Source organism: Dromaius novaehollandiae, chromosome 9, assembly GCF_036370855.1.
Source record: "Dromaius novaehollandiae isolate bDroNov1 chromosome 9, bDroNov1.hap1, whole genome shotgun sequence".
NCBI classification, from domain to species: Eukaryota; Metazoa; Chordata; class Aves; order Casuariiformes; family Dromaiidae; genus Dromaius; species Dromaius novaehollandiae.
Window position 1 is genome coordinate 17,701,993 of NC_088106.1, and position 22,859 is coordinate 17,724,851.

Below are 22,859 nucleotides of genomic sequence, written 5' to 3' on the forward strand. Positions count from 1 at the left end.
TTTTTTCTGTCTTTATCTTGCCTTTGCTCTTCTTTGGAAATCATGCCATAGTGCTCTCTCTGGCTTTGGTAGTTACTTCAGGCATGGTACAATTTAAAGATTATATGTTGTTCTGTGAGCAAGTGATTTTTACTCTTTGGATTGCAAAGCCAGGGGAGGTTGCCAATATCATCTATAGAGGATTGGCTCTTAAGAGTGGTTAACATGAATACCCTGTGGAAATACTAAATTCTCATGACTTTATATAGTGATTAGAAATCCCCAATGACTCAGTAAATATTTAGTAATAGCCTTAACATCGTCATTCAGATTGCTAGTCTACTGCTAGCCCATGTACTACTCTGTAGGATTTTGTAGGCTGTCACTACAGGGCTGTGCACATTGTGTCTGACATTCTTCCAGAGTCAAACAATATCAAATTTATCAAAATAATATCAATAGAAATAAAAGAACCTAATAATAACCTACTGGAGTACCTTAATGTCTCTCTTTGAGGAAAAACAAGTCACTTAACTGCTTTTTAACTTGAAAAAATTTCAAAGGTATTTATAGAATTGATGTATTATTTAGGAAGGCAAGGTTAAAAAAAATGCCTTGTGTTTGGATGAGAAACTAGTGATGTTTGTAGTAGCTCCTAGTTTCTTGCACACGCTACAATTTCAAAATGACTTTCATGGACGCTATTTTGAGAACTGGAAACCATGACTTTTATATTATCTGGCAGTTTGGAGTCTTTCAGATGGCACTGATCTCCAGGGGCATGATCCAACAAGTATTTTGATCTGTGCTCAATTTAGGTGAAAACAATCCAATTGGCTAGTATAAAACTACATGGGAAGTTAGATGATTAAATGATCCGCAGGCTTGGGACCTGATTCTTGAATCTCATGAACGAACACCTTCGACAGTATATTGAAAAAAGATGAAGGCCACATGACTGGAAATGTCATATTCATGGCTGAGTAAGTTTACCAAAGGATTGGAAATGCATGTAGACGCTTCTGAACACTATTCCAGGTTGGAACAGACTGGCTGACTTAGACGGTTGAGTCATCTCCACACAGAGTTGGCAGAACAAAAGATAATACACAAAAAGGGGACTGAGCTAAAGATAGTCACATGTCCCTGTCCTAAAACACAAGAGAGTGAAATACGTACTGACCTGCAGAGCTTTTGAAAGAGGCACTTACGTTGAGACTGGGATAATATATAGTCCTCCTGGTTACACTGCTGATTTTGAAAGGCAACATAGTTTTGGTAGAAAACATGAAGAAGAAAAAGCATCTTGCAACTGAAGATTGATGTAAGGGAAATAATATGATAATGAATGGTATAAAGGATATTTTTTCTTTATAATTTTTCTCAAATATATTTGGTTAGAAACAACTTAGTAGCTTAATACAAATGTTTTGAAAACACAGCCTTTCCAAGCAGTGTAATAACAGTAGTGTTACTCATTTTTTTTTCCTCCTACATCTGGGAACCAAAATATAAGAATAAATAAGAATGACATTTCCCACTAAGCATGAGGAAAACTTACAGATGAGCCATACTGAATTCTGCTATAAATATACAACTATCAGGCCATATTTCAACAGAATTCTGACTTCTAGGAGGCAGAATGGAAGCACAATATGAGAGCCACATTAATAAGATTTTCCTGTAAGTAAGGGTTTTGCAGAGGTGATAATTTGCTAGGCAGCTGCCTGCCAGAGTGAGATATAGAGGCTATAAGGTTTTCCTTATTTCGTTCTGCCTATGTCAAAGACCTCTATTAAAGTGTAAAGTAAACAACTCAAAGGTAAGAATATTTCTACCTTGGTGTAGGGATACAAGAACCTCCATGTTTCCTTTGCTGCAGTGTTCCCTTTTACACTGACAACAGGATTGCTTTTACCTGACCACTTACCAGGAATGTCCTGGGGCATGTGAGCTCTGAGCCTACCACGTTTCCCTCCTCCTCCAGCTCCCCAGGGACAGAGACTCCTGCACAGTTTATCTGATGACCCACAGGTACCACAGGCCAATATCTGTTTGAGGATTGTGATTTCTGCTCTACTAAACTCTGTAAAAATGATTTTGGCTATAGCATTTATATAGTGTGCAGCATATCCCCTTGATGGACTGAGGAAAAGGGAACAGCAGGAATACAGTGACACAGGCTCTTCAGCACATGTTGCTCAGGCTATGTCCAGTTTTGGCCCCGTTGTTAATTCTTCTGCTTGTGATTTTATGACCAGCTGTTCACAGCGCTGGTGTTCTGCTGCACTATCTGCAGTAATTCCTGCTACTGATCACGGTGTTCCTCCCTGTTCTGGAGTAGGCCTTCCTCTGACACATAATGGAAGCTTGTTTAGTTTTCTGTAAATAAGGGATTTCATTCTCTCCCATTAGCTAGTTGTCTTGAACACTACCGGCTTTGGATTATTGGGAAGGGAAGCAGCCAGATCTCCTCTGAAATTCCCCTCCTAAAGCTCAGACTAGAGGAGCAAAATGTACTGGCAATGCCAGGGTTTGCCAACCTGACAAGTCATCAGAATTGCCTTGGGTAAAGACATCATCTTCCCGAGCATCCAAACTAAAGAAGCACTAACTGCAGTCTCTGAGAAATTATTTAAAAAGATTCAAACTAGTTGTCATTCTGGCTTTTGTGTAATGTGCCAGCAGAGATAAAATGATTTTGTCTGATGTGTTAAAAAATAATTACATTTCCAAATCTTTTGAAAAGAGCCCTCTCGAGGCTCTATTGGAGATTCTCAATTTATTCCAGTCATTCCTGAACAGCAGATAGGCAAGCACTAAGATGCCTATTGCCTGCCTTGAATGCAGGCAGGGTCACATTTATCAGAACTATACTGCTATTCAGAGCTTGCTTACTCTGTGCCCCTTCCTATGTAAGCTGAGAACAGTATAGCTCCCGGTCTTAAAAAGGCATGTGTTTTGCTTCTTGGCCTAAGAAGCGCAAATGAGAAGAAATATCCAGACCGAATATGTTGCGCTTTCACAGTACGCTGCCTGAAACCTAAAACTACTGCATTGTTTCAGCCTGTCCTAGCCATTTCAGTGTTAAAGGCCTGAATCGATTCATTATCTCATGTTTACCCTGATGCAGAACAACTAAGTTAAGTGATTATGTACAGCAGTATGGGTTAACAACTGAGCAACCCTGGTCTGCAGAGATTTTTTTCCGGTAGTGATCTGAACATAGCTTCCCTTCATATCTCCTTCTACTAAATAAAACCCTGTGCACGTGTAATGTAAGATGGGCAAGAGGATGAGAAAAATAACCTCAGAGATGATGAGTAGCTCCTAAATATTTCTAAGAAAAAAGGCACTTTCTTGTACTGATTCAGTCAGGAAATTCTCTTTTTTTCATGTTTGTGTCAGGAACATGCTGCTTAAAACTTCAACTTGCCTGGTAATGGTATTTAACTATTCATTTAATGATAGTATTTTTATTTTCCATGCCTTGTTTTTGCTGGCTACCGCCTCTTTTTCCCTGACAAGGCTCTCTTGACAAAAGGCAAAATAGTTAGGTATTGCAAAGCCATACGATATTTTGACCAACCAGAGAGGCACTAAATTAAGTAAGATCTGTGGCTCTTTGGTTTTCCTCACCTTTCTTGTGGTCACCCTTTCACACAATGCCTGCTGAAAAACTGGAAGGCTTTCTGAAAGTAGACCTTCAAAAGAACGAAGAAATTGCCAGCCCATCTCCCTTCTTCCTCCCTAGAATCCAGTTCTCCAGAAATCCTGGCAGAAGTTGCTCTATGGCCATCTTGGTTTCCTCGTTTATGTACTACAGGAGGTAGGAAATAAGACTAATTTAATGTCAATTTTGTTATGAGTAAAATGAGATTATTAAAAAGACATACCTGTCAAAATTAGCTTTTGTCAGACAGCAGTTTCTATTTATTTTACATAAGTCATCTGGAGAGAATGAGATCATTGTGGACAGGCAGTACAGTCATAAAACTCTCAGAGCAGGGTCAGGAAAAGCAGCTTAGACCAAAGCCATTCCAGTAAGAGAGAATATGAAATCTGATGTCTTCCCGTAGGGGAATACTTGTGGGACGAGCTTCCCTGCTCCAATGTTTTTTCCCAAATTGTCACTAGAGGAATCTCTACCAGGTTTCTGAAATCACAAAAGAATAAGCTCTAGGGCTAGCTATCATAAAATACTGACCTGCACATCTCTACTGGTGAAACACATTTGACACTATTCAGTCTGCTTAATGCCGCAAGTTTACTTCGGAGGAACATTTTTTACATTACGATGGTTTGTTGACACAGACACAAACCCTCACATTGACTCCCAGTTTCAGACAATTTTATAAACAGATTTTTCTGCTGGTTCCTATTAATCCCACAGTAAACATTTACGTTTTTTTTCTTTCAGCTAGTTTTTTTTTGAATGCCAATTCCTTTTCCATTATACTCTTTTCTGCACCCCTAAGCAAAGGCAAGGCTTTAAATTAGTCATGATTAATTGTGCATTTCAACACCTCTCGTCTGAGGCTCTGGGAAGCATTTTATAGTTTGTTGGATGATGGGACAGAAATCTTTACAAGATCAACCCCGACTAGCAGGGTTTGCAAGATAAATTCTGTGGGGTTTAATTCTTGGGTTTTTGTGCCTGTATAAATCATGTAAAAATGAATGCAATGAGAGCAAAAAACAGGGGTCCGACCTTTGTGTCCAACAGAAGCAGTGAGGGAGCTTTTAAGCCTCTGGTGTACGGCCAAGTCCACACTGTATTCAGACGGATATATTCTCTTGTAACTCCCACCGACTTCAGTAGTGCCAAATTAGACCTTGGGGCTGGAGCAATCATGACATAAATGCCACTGGCTGGACCGCAGACAGAAACTTCACTGGGCTCTTCGTGCGCAGTTATGTCTTGCTACTTAGTCTGAGTAAAGGAATATAACTCCTGTAATTTCAAAGCCACCCATTCGATCTTTTGTGTAATAACAGGATGACGGCCGATTATACCCTGGAAATGCCTGCTAACGCTATTAACCTTTTGTTCCTATGAGTTGTTTATAGCTATAATTACAAATGAGTGAATGAAACAAAGTAATTTCTTACTGGGTGGGCTGGAAAAGAAACTACAAATATAGCCAAAATGATTCATTCAGTGCTAGATAGCGAAAGGTGCTGAGTATCCCAAACGCCACTGAAATCAGTGGACTTGTAGCACTTCTGAGGAAGCCCAAGCACTTCTCAGCAACTGGCTGGATCATGTCCATAATAGCAAGACTGGGGCGGCAACTCACAGAAATGTTCTGATTGAAGCTGAGGTTAAATTAAAGGGAGGCAACCAAAGAGAAACTATTTCCAGACAGCAAGAGTAGAATTTCAGTTACATTTATTCTGATTCCTTGAAAATAAAATGTCTGTGGAAGATTTCTCATTTTGGATTGAAGTTTAAGAGGCCCTTATTATAGGCTTTCATACATATATTGTCAGGCAAAGGTGATGCACACTTTAATGCCATATGATTGCCAGATGAGCCTTTAAATTCATATTTATGCTATTTTAAGTATTTTTGCAAAAAAAAAAAAATCTTTTGTTCATTCTAGTTCAGTTCTCATGCTTCATAGGCTTGTGGTCAAATTAAAACAGCCATGAGCAGCTAAGTGAAATATATTTGAAAAAAATTTTTTGTATGACTGAAAAGGATTTTTAAAACTTTCTGTTGCTTTGGAATATGATTTTTATTAGTATTATTCTAGAATCAAGAACTGATATTTTCAGCTACCCCGACTTATGTGAAATGACAAATGACTAATGACTACTGCTATTGAAAATACATGAGGAATGACCTTTGCCTAGACAAAATGGACCTCCCGATTGTTACATGTCAAATTTGCTATCTGTTAGAAGACTCCTTATGATCTTTAGTGATATGTGAGACTTAAGAGTATTTGCCATGATAATTTTTTTCTGCTGGTGGTGAACTGTTGACACTTTGTTCTGTCCCAGATTTTACACAGATTCATGCTGTTGTTTTTCTTCTCATTTTATTATTTTGTAATGGACAATTTCAGTGTTGTAAGAGTATGAAAGGAAGTCCGTGTGGCTAACATTACCCCATTTCAGCATGTGTGGAAAACGTATTCTTGTGGGCCTCCAGAATAAAAGAAGAAAATTTTGAGGTCTAGACTTACAAGGTGAGAGAAGTTCAAAGACAGGCAAAGCACAGGAGGAGCAGAGACTGTCTGAAACTTATGTTCTTTCTTAAAGACAGCAAAGTGAAAAAAAATTGGAAGATATGAAAAAGGCCTCTTATAAGAAGATGCAAGTGACCACTAGTCTGTCATGTTTGTTTTACCTATTAGTTTTGACAGCTTCTCTGCATAAAAGGTCTTGAAGATGCATCAAGAATGAGGGCAGGCTACCTGGAGGAATGTTTTGGAAAGAAAGGCTGTACAGAAGCTTCTTCAGGGAGGGACAGAATTCCTACCTGAAATGCCAGAGAAAGGGAAATCTTTTTCTCTTCTCCCCGAGTGCTGAGCTATATTTGGTTTGTTTTCCAACATATGTTAACTTTGGTTATTATTTTCATATGATGAAAGTTATGAGTAAAAGGCAAGTGACAAAGAGAGTTGCTGTTCCTTTTTAAGTACTACATAAAAGATTCAGTAGCTTTGTCTTTGATTTCTCACACCTTTCCCCTTTCCACTCCATTAACTGTAATATACATATGACTCCTCTTTAAAAATCTCTAAAGCATCAAGTGAAACACTGCCTACTGCTGAAATACATGGACCACACAAGAGGCTCCCTGATGCCCCAGATAAAGCACAACTTGGTAGTTCACAAGGGCTGGCTCCTATGACTAGACCTATGTCCTTTTGGCTGTGATGACAGGCTCGCAAGAGCTAATGAACTGCCATGAACTAGGTCTGTTTCCATTCCAACTACACACATTCCAACTTACATCAGCTACATATATATTTTGACATTAAAAATTGTTGGTGGTCTGGGGAAGAAAGAAGTTGCCAGTCCCATGATCTCATACAGAAAATTAGGAAAGAGATAGGGAAAAAGAGGAAGGGATAAGCAAATAAGGACTTACTGAGACTATAAAAGAAATATCCAAACATCTGAGGAAAAGAGGCTATGAAGAAATGAAGATTACTAACAATTCAGGAGGTTGTTCTCTCCTATAGTATTTTGCCCAAATATCTGCCAGGTGAATCCTAGATATTATTGCTGATCCATTGAAAATGCACTGGGTCTGAAAAAAAAATTAGCTTGGCAACTGACTGTGAGGTTACAGAAAATGGGTTTTCACAGGGGCTTCCTGAAGAGAGGATTCCTTGCAGGTGCTCCCCTTCTGCCCTTGCTCGCTATTGCTGGAGTTGAGTGACATGAAAGTCCCTTGGGCTCCCATGTAGAGAGCACCACAGCTAATAGTAACAAACTGGCACTCTCTCCATGCCGACTTAGCCAAACTATTTCATTTGTGATGAAGAAATTCCCTTGTTGCAGAGGAAAAGGAAGGATTTATTCGTTATGAAAAAAGTTTGATAGGGTCAAATGTCAAAGGTGAAAACAGTGACCATGGTACGAATTAGTGAGACTCTTTTTTTCATGGGACTTTTGTAGAAATTGTTTCCGGTGTTAACTTGCATATTACATTAAAACCTGGGTATGTTATTCTGGTGTGAGGATAAGTTTCTACTGATTTCTTCAGAGATTTAACTATAGTTAACTACAGCACAATTTTATAGTAACACAGTACTGAAGCAGCTTGCAATAGCATCAGGAAAGCTGAAGACCTTGCTAACCACCAGGCCATTCAGGCCTTGAAGTTGGTATTTCTGGATAGAAGTAATATTTCTAAACGAAGTGTCAGTGTGGGCAGGGACAGACAAAGCTCTTTGGCATTCCAGAAGACTGGTAGAGCTCAGTTCTCAAATTTTGCAAGCATTTTCCATTCTACCAGACAGTGTCCTAGTGAATCCTCTAGGGATATGAGATCTCTTGGCTGCATCCATCACTTTGGATGAAGTGCTTTGGATAGCTTTCATTCCTGTTTTCTCTCTGGGAGAAAAGCTTGAATTTTCTAGGAACAGTCTAAAATGAAATTAGCTTAGAAGACACTAAGGAAAATGGTAAGAAAATGAAAAAGTTTCTAGTCAAATTCTGAGTAATGAACTTGCAGTTACAGGTACAAGCTGTATCACAGCTTGTATTATTTTTATCACAGTCCTCTCTCTCAGCCCATTTTGCTCATATATTAGAAATATATCTTTGCCAGCTATCTCCTCTTCTTTCATTGTTTCTTCTTTACATCCTTCTTTTGCTAATTCTTTTCATTCTTCAGTGCCACTGTTTACTTGTACTCTTTGATACCAAAATGCTTCTTCGGATTTCTCTGGGATGCTCCCTCCCCTTTGCGTCGGTCGGTTTCCATCTAACAGTGTTGTTTCGTGGCCTATGTATTAGTCTCGGGTGAAACTAGCTGCTGCTTCTGACAGAGATGACCTGCCAGTCATCTTCCTAAAGCCCTGTGTTTGCACGTGAGGCTCAAATGTTGATTTTTCTGTCAGATTCTGGAAGGCTGCAGCTTCGTTTGCTTCCTGTCCTGCTGCCTGCTGGTTGCGCCTTTTTCCCTTCAGACTTTATTGAAGTAAACTGTCATTTCTTTCATGGTGATGGTATGAAGTGTTCTGCATGTGTCTTGTGAGTTAATGCCATCTTGATGCATTCTTATTTTTCAGCTTCTTAATCACACATTCTTTATATCTCTAGGTACAAGTATTGTTGTTTGGGAGCTGCAGGGAGGATGGATCTGTCTAGTCCCTCTTTCAAAATACTTGCTTATCTGCTCTTCTACCTTATAACTATAGCTGTAACATCTTTGCTTTTCATAGGCCCAATTTCTTATTTGAATTTTGTACTTTTTTAAAAGTTAACACACAAATCCTTGTGATATCATCCCAGTCATGACATTGTTGACTTTCAGATAATGCAGTCTTAAGCTCCGTATCAGACAGATTCTTGGAAAGGTGAGCAGAGGCTGTTTATGGATGTGTGCATAAACGATCAGACTGTCTGCATTCAAAAGGTATTTGTTCTCTGGTGAATCCCCGCAGGCCTGACAGAAGTGGCAGGAGAAAGTAGGTCATGAGTAATTGCCCAAAAACTAGAGGGTCTTTTCTGTTTCTCCTAATGCTGGAAAGTGCAACTTCACCACTGCATTAGCTCACTTTCACTGTTTCACAATTTCCAGTTCATGGGCTTTCTCCATTCTCGGAGCCCCTTAGGACCTAGGACATATGGTCTTTTTCTTTGTTTTACTCTACTTCTGTCCCTGCTGTGCATGCTGGCTGGCCCACAAGGAATGAACTCTTCCAATTAACTGCAGAAAGGATCTGGGCACGTAACGTGCACTTCAGTTTCTACAGCTCCAAACAAAAGCATCCAGTTCTTACAGTTACATTATTCAAGGTCAGGTTTTCCCTCCTTCTCTCCTTTTTTTCTCCATGTCTCCAAAAAAGCACATCTGTTAGACCCATAGGGCCATGAAAGATAAAAGATGAGGTGCCTAGATGCCATTAATACCAGGGGATCTCAAGCACATGAATCCTGCTTTCAGCACTAATCTTCGTTTTGGATTGTGCCCTTGGTAGTCAAATAAATTTTTCAAGGTGTAAAAAGCCACAGATTTCCATAGGCTGCCATCTGTTTTTTAATAATTTTAGATGAATTGCTAGCATTTAAGCTATTGTTTATAGTATTTTTTCAATTACACCTTGTATCACAAGAGGGAAAAAAGGGGAAGGTGGGGAAGTACATCTCCTTCATATCTGTCATGCTTGTCTTCAGTTATTTGGTGATTTGACTTTTACCGAGTGCTTCTTCAATGAGAAATGTGTAACAGCTTTGTGTGTTAAGGTTAGGCAGATGAACTGTGTTTTCATTATGAAAATCCAAATGCTAAAAGAATGGAATGATTGACAGTTCTGTAGTTCACAGCAAGACGGGACGCGCAGCGTCGCCGCTGCCACCAATAACGCCATCCCCTTATGGGATATGTTTTGGTGGCTCCCACAGCGACGGCTTCAGTCGCTCACAACCTGCAGAGCATAATTAAGTTTTTGGGAGGATGTCTATCGGGGTTGCCCAAGGAGGCAAATTAAACCACTGCCAAAGCGTTACAGGAGGAAGGGAGCCACATCCCTGGCCTGGCCAGCACTACCAGGGCCACGGGCGCTTCCCGGACGAGGGTCGCTGGCTCCGGCCCGCGGGTAGCTGGAGCGGGGGGACCCTGCCGCGGCGCGGGCAGCGGCGCGCCGGGTGCGCAGCGCCGCGCACATGGGGCGGGACGGCGCGGGGCGCGGCCTGGCCGCCCGCCCCATCCTCTCCCTCTCCCTCTCCCTCTCCGCATCCCCATCCCCATCCCCATCCCCATCCCCATCCCTTCCCTGGCGGCGGCGGCGACAAGCGGCTCTTGTGCGGCCGCCGGCGCTGCCGCGCTGCCCGCGTCCTCCCGCCGCCCGTATAAAAGGCGGCGCGGGGCGGGGGCGCCCCTCGCCTCCCGCCTTGCGCAGAGGAGGAGCCGGCCCGCAGCGCTGCACCGCGCCCGCGGCGGGTGGACTTCTTCCCCCACCCCCTCCTTTTCTTTTTTTCTCTCCTCTTTTCTGCCCTCCCACTCCGCCGGGAGGCTGGCGGCGCGGGGAGCGGCGGGCGGCCGGCGGGTGCGGAAGATGGCGGGGAGCAGCGCCCGGCCCCCGCGCCTGCTGCTGCTGCTGGCGCTGGCGGCGGCGGCGGCGGAGCGGAGCCCCGGCCCCGGGCTCGCAGGTGAGGCGCGGCGCGGCGCGGCGGTGCGCGGGGGCGGGCGGGAGCGCGGCGGGGATGCTCGCGGCGGGGCCGGCGCCCGCTGTGTGCCGCTGCCCCGCGCCGCGGAGAGCAGAGCCGCGGTGCGCTCCGCGGGGAGCGGCGCTGCCTCTTTCCCTCGTTTTCTTTCATTCCCCCTCCCCCACCCGCACTTTAAAATGTCGCCTTCAGCCCCGGAGCGGGGCCTGCGGTGCGGGAAGGCGGTCGCGGGGGGGCTGCCTGGGGCAGGGGGCTGCGGCGCAGGCTCGGGTAACTGTTTGTGGTGGGACTTGGGCCCAGCGGAGCTGCTCAGGTTGTTGTCGGGAGGAAGCAGCTGGCTGGAACTACTTTAACTCACCGGAGTGAGTCACGCAGAAATACATGCACAATCCCCTTAAAAAAAAAAAAAAAAAAAAAAAAAAGTATAGATTCCCCAATGGAAACTGGGTGTCCCTGCTTTTCTCCCTTTTTCTCCCTCTCTTTTTCTTTTTAATTCCTTTCCCGTATGACAAGGTGCCGATAGACATGTTTTTCCAAGGCTGGGAAAAAGCCTGCCGTCATTCACCTCTTCCTTCTGCCGTAGCAACTTCTAACAGAGTTTCCTACCTCTTGTGAGAGTGAGCTGGGGACTTCTGTACTTGCTTGCTGCCTTTTGTAGGCACTTTAGCTTCAGGCAACCAGAAGATGGAAATTTTATCTGCAGCATGTAAAATAAAGGAATGTATACAGGAAATTCTCTCAGAGAGAGGTGTCCAAACACATGCAAGTCAAATTATATGCCAAAACATATTTCTTGCTGTAATGTTGCTTTAAGAATATGTTTCTGATCTCTGCTCTAGAAATAGAAGGTTATTCTATCTCACTAGATTATTACCACGTGAAGTGGTAATAAAATGGTTTTAATACTTGGCTTGTATACTCAAGAGTGTAATCAAGTTATTTTTAATATCTATCTAAATTTTCTCTTAGTGGGCAGAAGGAGACTTTCTTTCCTGAGAAACAAGTTTTGTCAACAAGTTCTAATTTTGATGGGGAGTCTGAAGCCATGCTTGATAACTAATGTAAAAAAAAAAAAAATTGGTGTCACCAGACTCAGTGAGCTGCTCATTCTCCAGTTTTCTTAGCAGATTGCTGCTTCTCACCATTATAAGGTTTTCTTCCGAAGTTGCCCCATGCACTGTTCCGTGCAGCCCACCAGGGGCGTGTGAGGGAGCGCTGCAGCCCCAGCCATTGCTGCCCGGCCGAGGTCCAGCCTACTGCAGCATGTTCGGAGCGAAGGGTTGAGCTGCTGGTTTTGTACGCAGGGCAGGGAGATTGTAAGGCAGTGCTGTTTTGGCAATTGTGATTGCAGTTATTGCAAGCACAGTTACGTTTTCTATAAAAGGTCTGTTCACATAATGTGTTTTTTAACTTAAGTATTTCAAATGCGGGCTCTCAAGCTGATATAAGCTAATAGTGAACATAGCAAAGATTTACTTTTTTATTTTACATCAGCTGCATTTCTTTGAAATCCTGCTAGTGGTCGAAGGTGTGAAAAGCAAACCGCTTAATGCAGAGCGGTAGATACAGTACGGTGTGATCTAGCAAGTCAACAGTAGGGACTGCTATGCCTGTAAAGTAATTTATAAAGCAATAAATCTTACGCTATCCAAATTACGTTATTAGAAAGTATTAATACGTTTAATACAGTCACACAGAAAATCCTGATTCTTTTTAGTTTAAAAAGTGGTAGTCTGTACTGAATCACAGCAGACTGCTGACTTAAACCACTCCCTGAGCAGTTTCTTGACCCCAGACATCACTTGCTGTGTTACTTGTTTTTAATTCCAGTTTTAACCCTTTGTGTCATCCTTGACTCTGTTTTATTGCTTGAAGAGGGACAAACCTTAGTGTGCCTCCATTTTGGAAATCTGGAGTTTAATTTTTAGGCTATTGATACAACTTTTTAGCCTACTGTACAACCTTGTGTAAAAGGCGGCCTCTTAAAATGAGACAGACAAGTAGCATCTCTAAGTGGTTGATCAGCGTTGCTTACTTCAGACAAAAACTGTAACAAGAGCGTCTAAAACTGACTGCCGAGCTCCATCTTTCTTTATTTTTTTAATAAGACTTCATTGCTTTGCTCAAAAAAGCTTGGAAAAGATATGACAAGAAAGATGTTTGAGAAAACTGTGCACTAGCTGTTTCTCAAGTAACAAGCAGTCAGTGCAGCTGGGGCAAGCTTTGTTTGCAGAAATACGTCCTATGCGCCTTTGTCTCCGCTTAACATTTAAAACAATAACAGAAAAGAATACTATTAAATTCCGAAAACTTTTAAGAAGAGCTCTTTGGTACTCAGACTCCTGTGTGGTGAAGAAACAACAGTTCCAGTGTTAAAACAGCAGCATTAAAATATTTCTGCTGCACTGTACTTACTAAGTACGTATCTCTCATCACATAACACAGTGCAGAACGCGATGAGAGAGGGTGGAAAAGAAACTTGTTGTCCTTCTAGAAACGAGCACTGCTCTTGGCAACAGACACAAAGGATATTCCCACCTAAAATGTTTTATTAATCATCTAGTTGTGCGGGAAGTTTCTTTGAGTTCTTCGAAGCTTTTTTGCAAAGCGAGTGGCAGGTTTGGGGCTTGGCGGTGGCCGGGTGCAGTGTGGTGCCGACGCTGTGGGCTGGAGCCGCTGGGAATTTGCAGTCGCTGAGCTGGGCCCCAAAGCTCCTCGCCACCCGTGTGCATTCCCACAGTGTGTGTGGTGCACGGGCTGCTGGTGGGAAGGGTTTTTTCAATGGAGAGGGTTTATTAGGAAAGTGTTCCCCTTTTCCGGAGGCTCTGGGAACTTACGGGGTGATTTACAAGGGCTCTTACAGCCAGAGCATGAGGGCAGGATATAGAAGCTTTCTCTGTGGTTTGAGCCAGGAAGAATTGTTTCATCCATCCCAGTATTCACGTAGGGTAAATCTTGTTCAAGTGCTGATTTGAATTTGCTTCAGACATTAATGACTTACTGGTTTAGCCCCACAAGGATTCACTTGAAGATACAGGACATACTATTGCAATTTCTGTTGACTTTCTTGGTCAAAATGATCGCTGTGCCTGACTGTAAGCAATTTATAGCCCTTTCACTTTGTGGTGCATGTACAAGGGAATCTGGTCCTTTAGTCATCTCAACTATCTCTTACAAAAAAGTGTGGAAAGTCTCAGCCCATGTGATGGAGGAGGGCCCTAAGCAGAGCCCTCCAGTACTTCTTCCATCTCTCCTCCCAATTTTCCTTCATCCTTTGCTTCTCTACTGTTACCAGTTTTGGTCCAGCTTATCACCACACTGTCTGAAACTACAGCAAAAACCTGGAGCAGATGAGCACGAGACAGAGGCAGGCAAAGGCTCTACAGCTCCTCTAGCCCCCTTGGAGGTTTGTGCCTTTTTACTTCGGGTGAGGTGGGGAGGCAGAGACAGAACGAGCGACTTAGCCAGGACCATGCATAGCAGGCAATTGAATTTGGGTTAGCTGTGTCCCAGAGGGGCACCTTCATCCTGAACGCTCGGGCAATATGTGTTAATTCATGTGGCATCATGTGCACCACTTCAAATTTTAAATATATGTATATATATATAAGTATATACACATACATATATAGATTGCTTGCCTGGATACCTCTAGGTTCCAGCTTTTAAATGATGAATAGCAAATGAAACAATGGGTAGTGTTGTGTGTATTGGAAACTAGCTGAAAATAAGTGGACATGGCTATTGGGGTGCAAAGCAGCACCTTCCATCATGTATTTTCCCCTTGAAGATACTGTTGTCCTTGAAGACTTTCCCTGAGTTGGTAATTTGAGTTCTTTGTAGTTCCTAGTATAGAGGCTGCATGATGCCAGTCAGGGTTGGAAAATAGAAGTCGTTTTAGAGGATTTTTTGGCCAGACTTTGCTTTAGTGGAAAGGTAGAGGAAAAAATTAGGCTGCGGAGCTAGACCACAGTGGTGAATGTGATGGATGCTTCTGTCTGCAGTATTTCAGTGCACTGAAATTTTGACTGTAAAATGTGTTTCTACTTAAAACAGGAAAAAGTAGTGCAGGTGTGAGGTTTATCATCAAGGTTTGATTCTGTAAGTTACTGTAAAAAGGTACAGTGGAATGATCTCCATACTGTCTGAGCCGGGGAGGTTTTGTGTGAAGGACTTTCCTGTGCAGGATCTAAACTAACAGTTTTCAGTTACAGTTTAACAGAAACAGTTAACATTTCTGTTATCCCTTGCATTAATTCCATAGTTCTGCAGAGTCATGATTTATGTCTAGAAGTTCTTGTATTTTTCCTTCACTTTTGCTTATTTAAGCAAAAAGTGACTCAGGCTCTTACTAGGAAGCCATTAAGTTTTCCCATTGAATAGCATTATTACAGTGCATGAACAAAGCAACTCCATTTGTGTAGAACTGCTAGTCTCTTTTAAAATATCAATTACTTTACATACTGCTCAAGTGAACTTGCTTCCCATGAAGGGTAGACATGGTCACAATAAGGACACCTCTGTATTTAAAATGTCAGTTTTTTATAGTTCTTGAGGGACCAGTTGCAAGGAGGAGAGTAAGTTGAAAGTGAAGAATAATTTTTGTGCCTTCTTAATTTAAACAGTGAGTATAGTTCCCTCCAGCACAAAGGAGAACTTGACCAAACAGATCAGTAGTAGGAATGTGTCTCAATGTATAGGAATGTCGTAGGTTACATAGTTCTATTGAATAAAGAACACATCAATCATCAATCATCGAGGAACACGTGCTTGTAAGCATAGTTTTACACCACAAGTAGCTTTTGGTGCTTTAATAGAATTCAGTGGCCAAAATACAGATTATACTGGTCAGGAAAAAACTAAATATGTAAAATGGGTGGTTCATCACTCACTTTTCTTTTTGCCAGGAGCTATAATTCCTTTTACAATTTGTAGGAGGAGGAAAAAAACAAACAAACCACAAGTCCAGTAAAGAAACAGAGTAAGGTTTTTGTTTTTCTTGGTCATCTTTAGAATAGTCTGGATTTTTCATGTTCAATGTGTGTTTGTCTTTTTTAAAATATGTTGTAATTATATTGGTTCCAACTCAACAGTGTGAGTGCAGAAACTTAGGTACTTACTAATTATTGAAATATTTAGATTGTTTTGTTCCATTTCTATTCAAATCAAAATTAAAGTTACTGTGGATTGCTGTATAATTTTTTTTTAAGACATGGCTATTTTTGTGTTGGAGTACCAAGTAATTACAGGCCAACTTCCGTAATAGATTAAGGCTGAGTAATGGAACTCTGCCTGGGCTTTTGAAACATTGCATTAGAATTTATAGGACAAATTTGAGGAAAACAGTTTTATTTTACAGGTTGATCCATTACCTCTTAGGGGTTATCATTTGAAAGTATCTTAAGGCTTCTCCATGTAAAAGATACAAATCTACTGATCCACTGTGGATTTTCTTAGAGAATAGATGTGGGATATGAAAAAAAAAAAGTCCTTTTTTGATGTCAGTGCTGATTCTCCAAATGCAACTGCAAATATTCTTTTTGAAGCTGGCATATACCTATAATACCTATAATGCAAGAATTTGAGTGGGGAGAGGTATGCGAACAGCAACTGTAAGAATAAGCACAGAAAAATGCTAAACAAACAAGAAAAGTCTTCTGTTTAAGTGCCATTCTTTTGAGAGTTAATTCTGTACCTATGGGTCTAACTATTAATGTTATTTAATCAGCCCATTAGAGATTCTCACTGAAGTTCACTGTGCAGAAAACAATTGGTATCTGATAGAATTGCTTTTGCAATTTTTTGACTTTTTTGCAAAAACTCAAAAATCAGATCAGTTAACTTTTTGCTTTGTAGCTAGCACCAAACTTTAATACAATTAAGAGTTTCTTAGGCTATACTCATAAGCAGTCTAATAATTCTGTTTTATATCACTGTAAAATAATTCTTCATACCTTAATGTGACATCACAATCAGCGCCATAAACTTTTTAACTGAAGTACCTGAGTTGCTGGCCCAGGATTTTGTTTGATGTTAAAATCATCTTGGAGTATGCATCACACATTACACACATTATGGTATTTTGTGTCAGAAGTAGACTAGGATAAGTTTTTTATCAGTGCTGTTTCATGATTTGAAGGACTGACTTGCTAGAGGCAAATACCTTTCTCTAGCAAGTGTGGAGCTTTAAGCCATTCATTCATAGAGAAGAAGAGTTATTTGAAAAGTGCATTTCTGTCCTCCTGGGGTTGCCTGGTCTGTGTTTCTGCTCAGCTAGTTAAACAGTCAAAACCAGATTTCAGAGATCAGAGAATGTTAGGTGTCCAGTATCTGGAAATAGAGCTAGATGGTGAAGCCGTAAGACACCTTTTCTTTGAAAGAACTGATAAATCTGGATAGTAGCATCTTCTGACAACGTGAACTGTTGTGAAGGTATGAAGGGAAATTACGTGTCCTCAGGACAGCTCCAATTCCCGCTCCGATTTCTCCTTTCTTGAGTAAAGACATTATGTCAAATCTTAACATCTGAGTTTCATTGATAGATTAGCAATATGAAAACAGGCTTTAGGGACATTTGGTATTGTGTGTGACCACTTTTGTTTAAACAGCTGGGTTTGCCAAGTAGTAGCAATAGTAGTAAATTCTTCTAAGAAGCAGCATGCTCTTCTGTAAATACGTATTTATGAGAGGCACAGAGGGCAAGACTACTAAAAGACAGAAGCTGAGTAAACTTTCTCACTTAGACAGCTGATGTTAATTGTGTCCTGCTCTCTGAAGCAGAGCCATGATGACGGTTTATAGCAGGGCCATCCAGTTGGGGCATCCGAGCGAGACCCAGCCTGCAGAATGACTCCATCCATTCCCACTCCCGAACAGATTTTTGCGGTTTAGTTGCTATCTGGGCATTAATAAACTGCTGTAACCTGATCTGGTCCCTGCTTGTCAGGAAGTTAGACAGCTCCGTTGGAGAAGTTGGCTCATGTGCTGCAATGATGTCATTTACAAAGATTTTGTTTTATTTTTTTCTTATCTAGGAGCTAAGGAATGTGTCTTATCTTTACTTTGCTATAGAATTACTGGTTCAGTAGAGAGAGTCTCGTCCAAGTGCATTGCAGCTGATTGGAAAAAAACTGTCGGAGATTGCTGCTGCTTGTATCTGGTTTTGCTCAGCTATCAAAATGAGGAAATCTTTCATTCCAGTGAATGCCGGCTTAATCATCAGCCAACCTTGCACTTGTGACTAATGCTGTTGATTGATGAGTGCACATACAGGTCTTAATGAGCTGCTGTTGACTGTACATTCAATACCACTAAAATAAAAAAAAAAAAAAAAAAGCCCAGACAGATTCAACTTTAAAATATTTTGTAAAGAACAGTTGTGTATTGATATTATGAGTAACTGCTGATCTTTGTCTGATAGTGTGTGTGTACACGTGCACGCACACAGAGAAAGTAATCACTCAGATAAAGTCCGTTTTACCATTTCTTTGGTGCAGCTGTTCATCAGATCTTGCATCAAGAGAAAGGACAAAAAAAGGCTATGAAGACAGGCATGAATACTTGAGAACAGATAATGATACCTGGTGCTGGTCTAGTTTCTGTTTGTATGTTATCTGGTTCAGTGGGTGGTACACTTGGTTGTCTTGCTTACTGCTGATACAGATGCTCTACTTCAGTACAGCTGTAGGACACCAAATTCTTTTTTTAAACTGGATACATTCAACAGTTTATCATTTCTCTGTAAACATTTTAGATGCAGTAACTATGTGACATCAGAAATGATGTTATTAAAAAACAGAAAGTAGGTGGGAACACAGTATGCTTTTAGTTTGTGTCGGTATGTGTGAAAGAGGGAAGTGCCTGTTAGCATCCCTGTGGGGTGCTAATTAACAGGAGAGAGAATTTCTGTGCATGAGAAATCTTTACTATTTTCATAACAGACTTCAGATTTTCCAAATGCACAGTTGCTGAAACACTGTTCACCTCTTCATAAATGGATTGATATTGTGGATGACTTTTCAGAATTACAGAACTTGGATGTTAATGGTGTAATTACTTTTTTTTTAGGTCTTAGAGAACCCTCAGTTTGGATTCAGTTAACAGAAAAATTAAAAAAATGCAGCTTCTAGTATCCTGTTCAGGGGGAATGATTAGCAAGTGCTGATCTCGTACAAGTTCTGTATGATGAGAAAACTCAGAGCAACACTTGTTTAGTGTAAGCATGCATTTCTGCTAATCCAGGTCCTTAAAAAAAAAAAAAAAAAAGGAGTAGAGGGAGTACCCTATGACAGGCAACATTTATTGTGATTGGGGAAGTTGCAATGGTACTAGCTATTCTGAAGGATCTGAACCTGGGAAATTGTACATTCTATATGTCTCTTGGTATACAGCTTCTGAAAGCTTTCTACCTTTACTAGTCCTGTTCTCTGGCTAGGCATGGTGTTGGGAGTCTTGTCACCAGCATCTGTTGCTCTGTCCTCTCAGCAAGGTCTCCAAATCTACCTGAAGAAAAGCATGTAGGGGTATCCATGGACACCCCTGCATTTGGGTGAGCCCTGATAATCATACAGGTCAGTTGTGGTCATAAACTGCCAGGGTAGCTTGCAGCAGTAACTTTTCTTTTCTGCCAACTGAACCATTTTGAGGATCAGCTGGTAGGAGAGGTGGTGCCTGTGCACCTTCTTTAGCTCAGGGATAACTATGCTTATACCATCAGAAAGGCAGACATCTGTTATTACTTTGCTTTAGTTTAATTTAATATGTCTCCTTTAAAGTGCAGAAGGTGCAAGTTTGTTAACAGTTAGCAAAGAAGAATCTGATACTTTTTTGGAAATTAAATATTTATGTTGCTGTTTGTATTTTGCAGTAAAGCATTTTGTATTGAAGCACACCAATTAATGAGAAGTTTGTAATACTCTTTCCGAATATAGCTTTTAATCTTAATTAGAAGCATTGGCTCTAACAAATCCATCTCTCTCACAAATAAATGTGTATTGGTGCAGGAAATAGTCAATATGGACTATGTGTTTGAACAACCCATGACTTTTTTCTTAACCTGCTATCTGTTAATTCTAATTTCATCTTTTATTTTAAATCTTATCACTTTCCTTATCTTTAATGAGCTTCTTTTGAGCGTATTTCATCTCTCCTCCATGGAAATTTTTTAACAGCAGTCCAACCATGGTATTAAGCTGCAGAGGTTCCAATCTTAAAGGATATTGATGGCTGTCGTTACTGGATGTTGAAACCGTTCTTTATCTCTTGGAAATAGTAGAGGGATCAGTAGAGACATGCTGCAAAATGTTCCCTGTGGAACAGAAGTCATCTTTATTAAAAAAAAAAAAAAAAAAAAAAAAAGAAAGTTTCTCAATATGAAGTAATATTCTCTATGCATAAGTCATCTTTCTCCCTATTGGAGTGTAATGCACACTTCTTTCCTGAGACATAAGACCGTGTTTGCTATTTCTGCACGTCCTCGTGTTTTTCAAGAATCCTTTGAGGGGAAGGAACCACCTGGCTGTGATGTGGTTCTATTCTTTTGCCTCTTTGTGCCAAAAAACTTTACTGGATCAAAAATTCTTGTTGATGTGCTACATTCTTTGACCATACACACATCACACAAGCTGACGCTGTGCAGATCTGTATGTTTAAAGTTCGTATTTATCACAGCGTATACTTAGGATCTTCTATGTCTGTTGCTGAATTACACTAAGTATATGTATGTAGATATAACTTATAATTATGGTTGTATTGCATATGATGGATTTCTCCTATTTCCAACTGTTTGACTTCTTTTTGCAGTATGGATTTTCAAAAGTTTTATTTGATTTAGAATCTTAACTTTGGGCTATAACTCATATATATTGGAAAAAACTTTCATTTCCTTTTGAGAAGTCTAATACTTCAGTGATAAGTAAAGTGCAAGCTCATGTTATGCTAGGAATCTGGATTTTGAAAGTGATCTTTGACATTTCAACTTTTCAACTGGGTTAGCAGTTCTTGGAATTTTGCACATAATGTCTGAGTCAGTATAAATGGGGAAAGCAGGCTGCTTTTGACAACACAGGTGACCCTGTCGCTATCTGTATAACTTCGATATGACTTAGAAGCCTATGGAAGAATCACTTTTAATAAAGTCATGGAAACTGCCTGAGGAGAGATTGATTGTCATACCTGTTGAAACACTGACATCATACAATATTGTGTAGGCCAAGGATCTTTTTCAGGTTTTTGAATGCTTCTGTACTTTTGTGGGCTTCAACCCTGTACTGCCTTCAATGTAAAAATGCTTTTATAACTTTGGAATTAACTGGGAACTCAGGCTGATATATATATATATAATGTAGTTTTATGGAGGAAACAGAGGAATTGAAATCTAAAAATAAAATATTTTCCAAAAGGCTTTAAATCAGCTATTTGTTTGTATTTCAGTTAATTTTGCCTTGCTCGGAAGATATCGTAGAGTATTTTACACTTTCCAGGATATCTTCCAGAAATGTAATTCATCTGTCAGAAAATTACATGAAGTTAGTTGTATAGTTACAGTCTATTATTAGATCCTATGTAAAGTTTTATTTCCCCAATCTTTACCAGTCTTATGAAGTCCTGAGAAATTCTGGATCTTGAATCCCAGCTGTGGCTCATGCCTTCGCACACTGCCAGCTGCCTTCAGTACAGCTGAACAGCTCTGGCCACTGCTGTCCTCCTTTGCTGACTCAAACTTGTTGTAGTAAATATGCTTATCAGGGCAACGATAGTAAAATTGCATGTGCTGGAAACAGGGCTGGTGATGTGCTGGAAAGCATCCACCAGGACATGATTCCCATTTGTAAGCATCTGTGTTGAAAACATAGCTCAGGACTTCCCATTCCTTTTCTAGGCACAGAAATGTTCCCCTTTTTTGGGCACAGAGTGAATGAGAAGGCTGAGCAAATTGCTAATTATTCATTTTTTTTTCTCTAATTCAGTTTACTGTATAAGTCTCAGAACATGGATTTTGTAGATTACTATGTACTTTAGGTGAGGTGCACAAGGACCTGAAACAGACTTTGTCGAGGAAAATTCTTCAGCTTTGGCTACTGGTTGCCTTCTGGTTCCAGTCTCTGGGGACTGGCAGTGGATGGGAAGGCTGCAGGGCTGAGTTAGGACTCATACACATTTCAGATGGTTGTCCATGGGGTCAATTGCCTGTCTTTGGGAATAAACAAGCATATTGAAAGCTTTAATCCAAAAAATAAACAATCTTTTTTTTCAGTCTTTGATAATGGAAACTGGATCAGAAGTCTGCAGTTAATTAGGGCTGTTTAGTGTCATTCTGACTGCTACTGCTCAGTTGAGCTTACTGTGTCGCACATCAAGACAGCAGTAACAGGGAACGTTTAAGAGGAGGTTTCCAGACTGAAAACACCTGCTCAGTTGTATTGTGTTTTAGTGCATCTTTCCAGTGGCAGAGAACGCTCATGTGACATAAAGGCAAGCTAAATCCAGTCTGTTTTTGTGGAAAACTGTATCCTTTGTCTCCCCCATCTTGTGATCTGAAGGCCGGCTTCGATAATTAAATAGCTTAATAATTTTACTCAAATGCATCTATGTGCCTTTTCTCTTCCAGTATCTTCTTGGCCTATGCCTTAGATTAAGGCCATGTTGTTGGAGGTAACTACTTTGCTCTCCCTGGAGAATTTTAATATTTGAGCCTTTCTATGTCAGTGTGCATGCATGTTTATATGTTTAATGGAGTTTTTCCTCTTACTCTTCCAATTCCCAAACTCTTTTCCTTTGCCTTCTGCAACTTGTCCATTTGTTTGTTGGAAACCTTTGGCAGATTATTTCGTGAGCTCTATGTACTTTGTTCCTCTAAGTGGAGAGGATTGCACAGATTTATAAACAACTTGCACAGTTGTTCTTCCAGTGAGAAGTTCTGGGGAGGGTGTAATCTGCAAACATGAAAGTCGACTGTATTTAATGTGGACACTAGAGCACAGAACAAGCCCTATTCCAAGAACTAGAAATCATTTGTTTACCATTGT

The 22,859-nt window shown here is 40.7% G+C and overlaps 1 protein-coding gene across 2 annotated transcripts in view; it reads left to right on the forward strand.

Moving 5' to 3' along the window:
* The first annotated feature begins 10,511 nt into the window (after window positions 1-10,511).
* Window positions 10,512-22,859, forward strand: part of PLOD2 (procollagen-lysine,2-oxoglutarate 5-dioxygenase 2) — a 55,756-nt gene continuing 43,408 nt past the window's right edge. Inside the window, exon 1 of one of the 2 annotated variants that reach the window (XM_064516841.1) lies at window positions 10,512-10,818. In XM_064516841.1, coding sequence (XP_064372911.1) covers window positions 10,725-10,818 — 94 coding nt within the window. In that variant the 5' untranslated portion in view covers window positions 10,512-10,724. The remainder of the gene's footprint in view (window positions 10,819-22,859) is intronic. The other variant, XM_064516840.1, reaches the window with a different exon arrangement.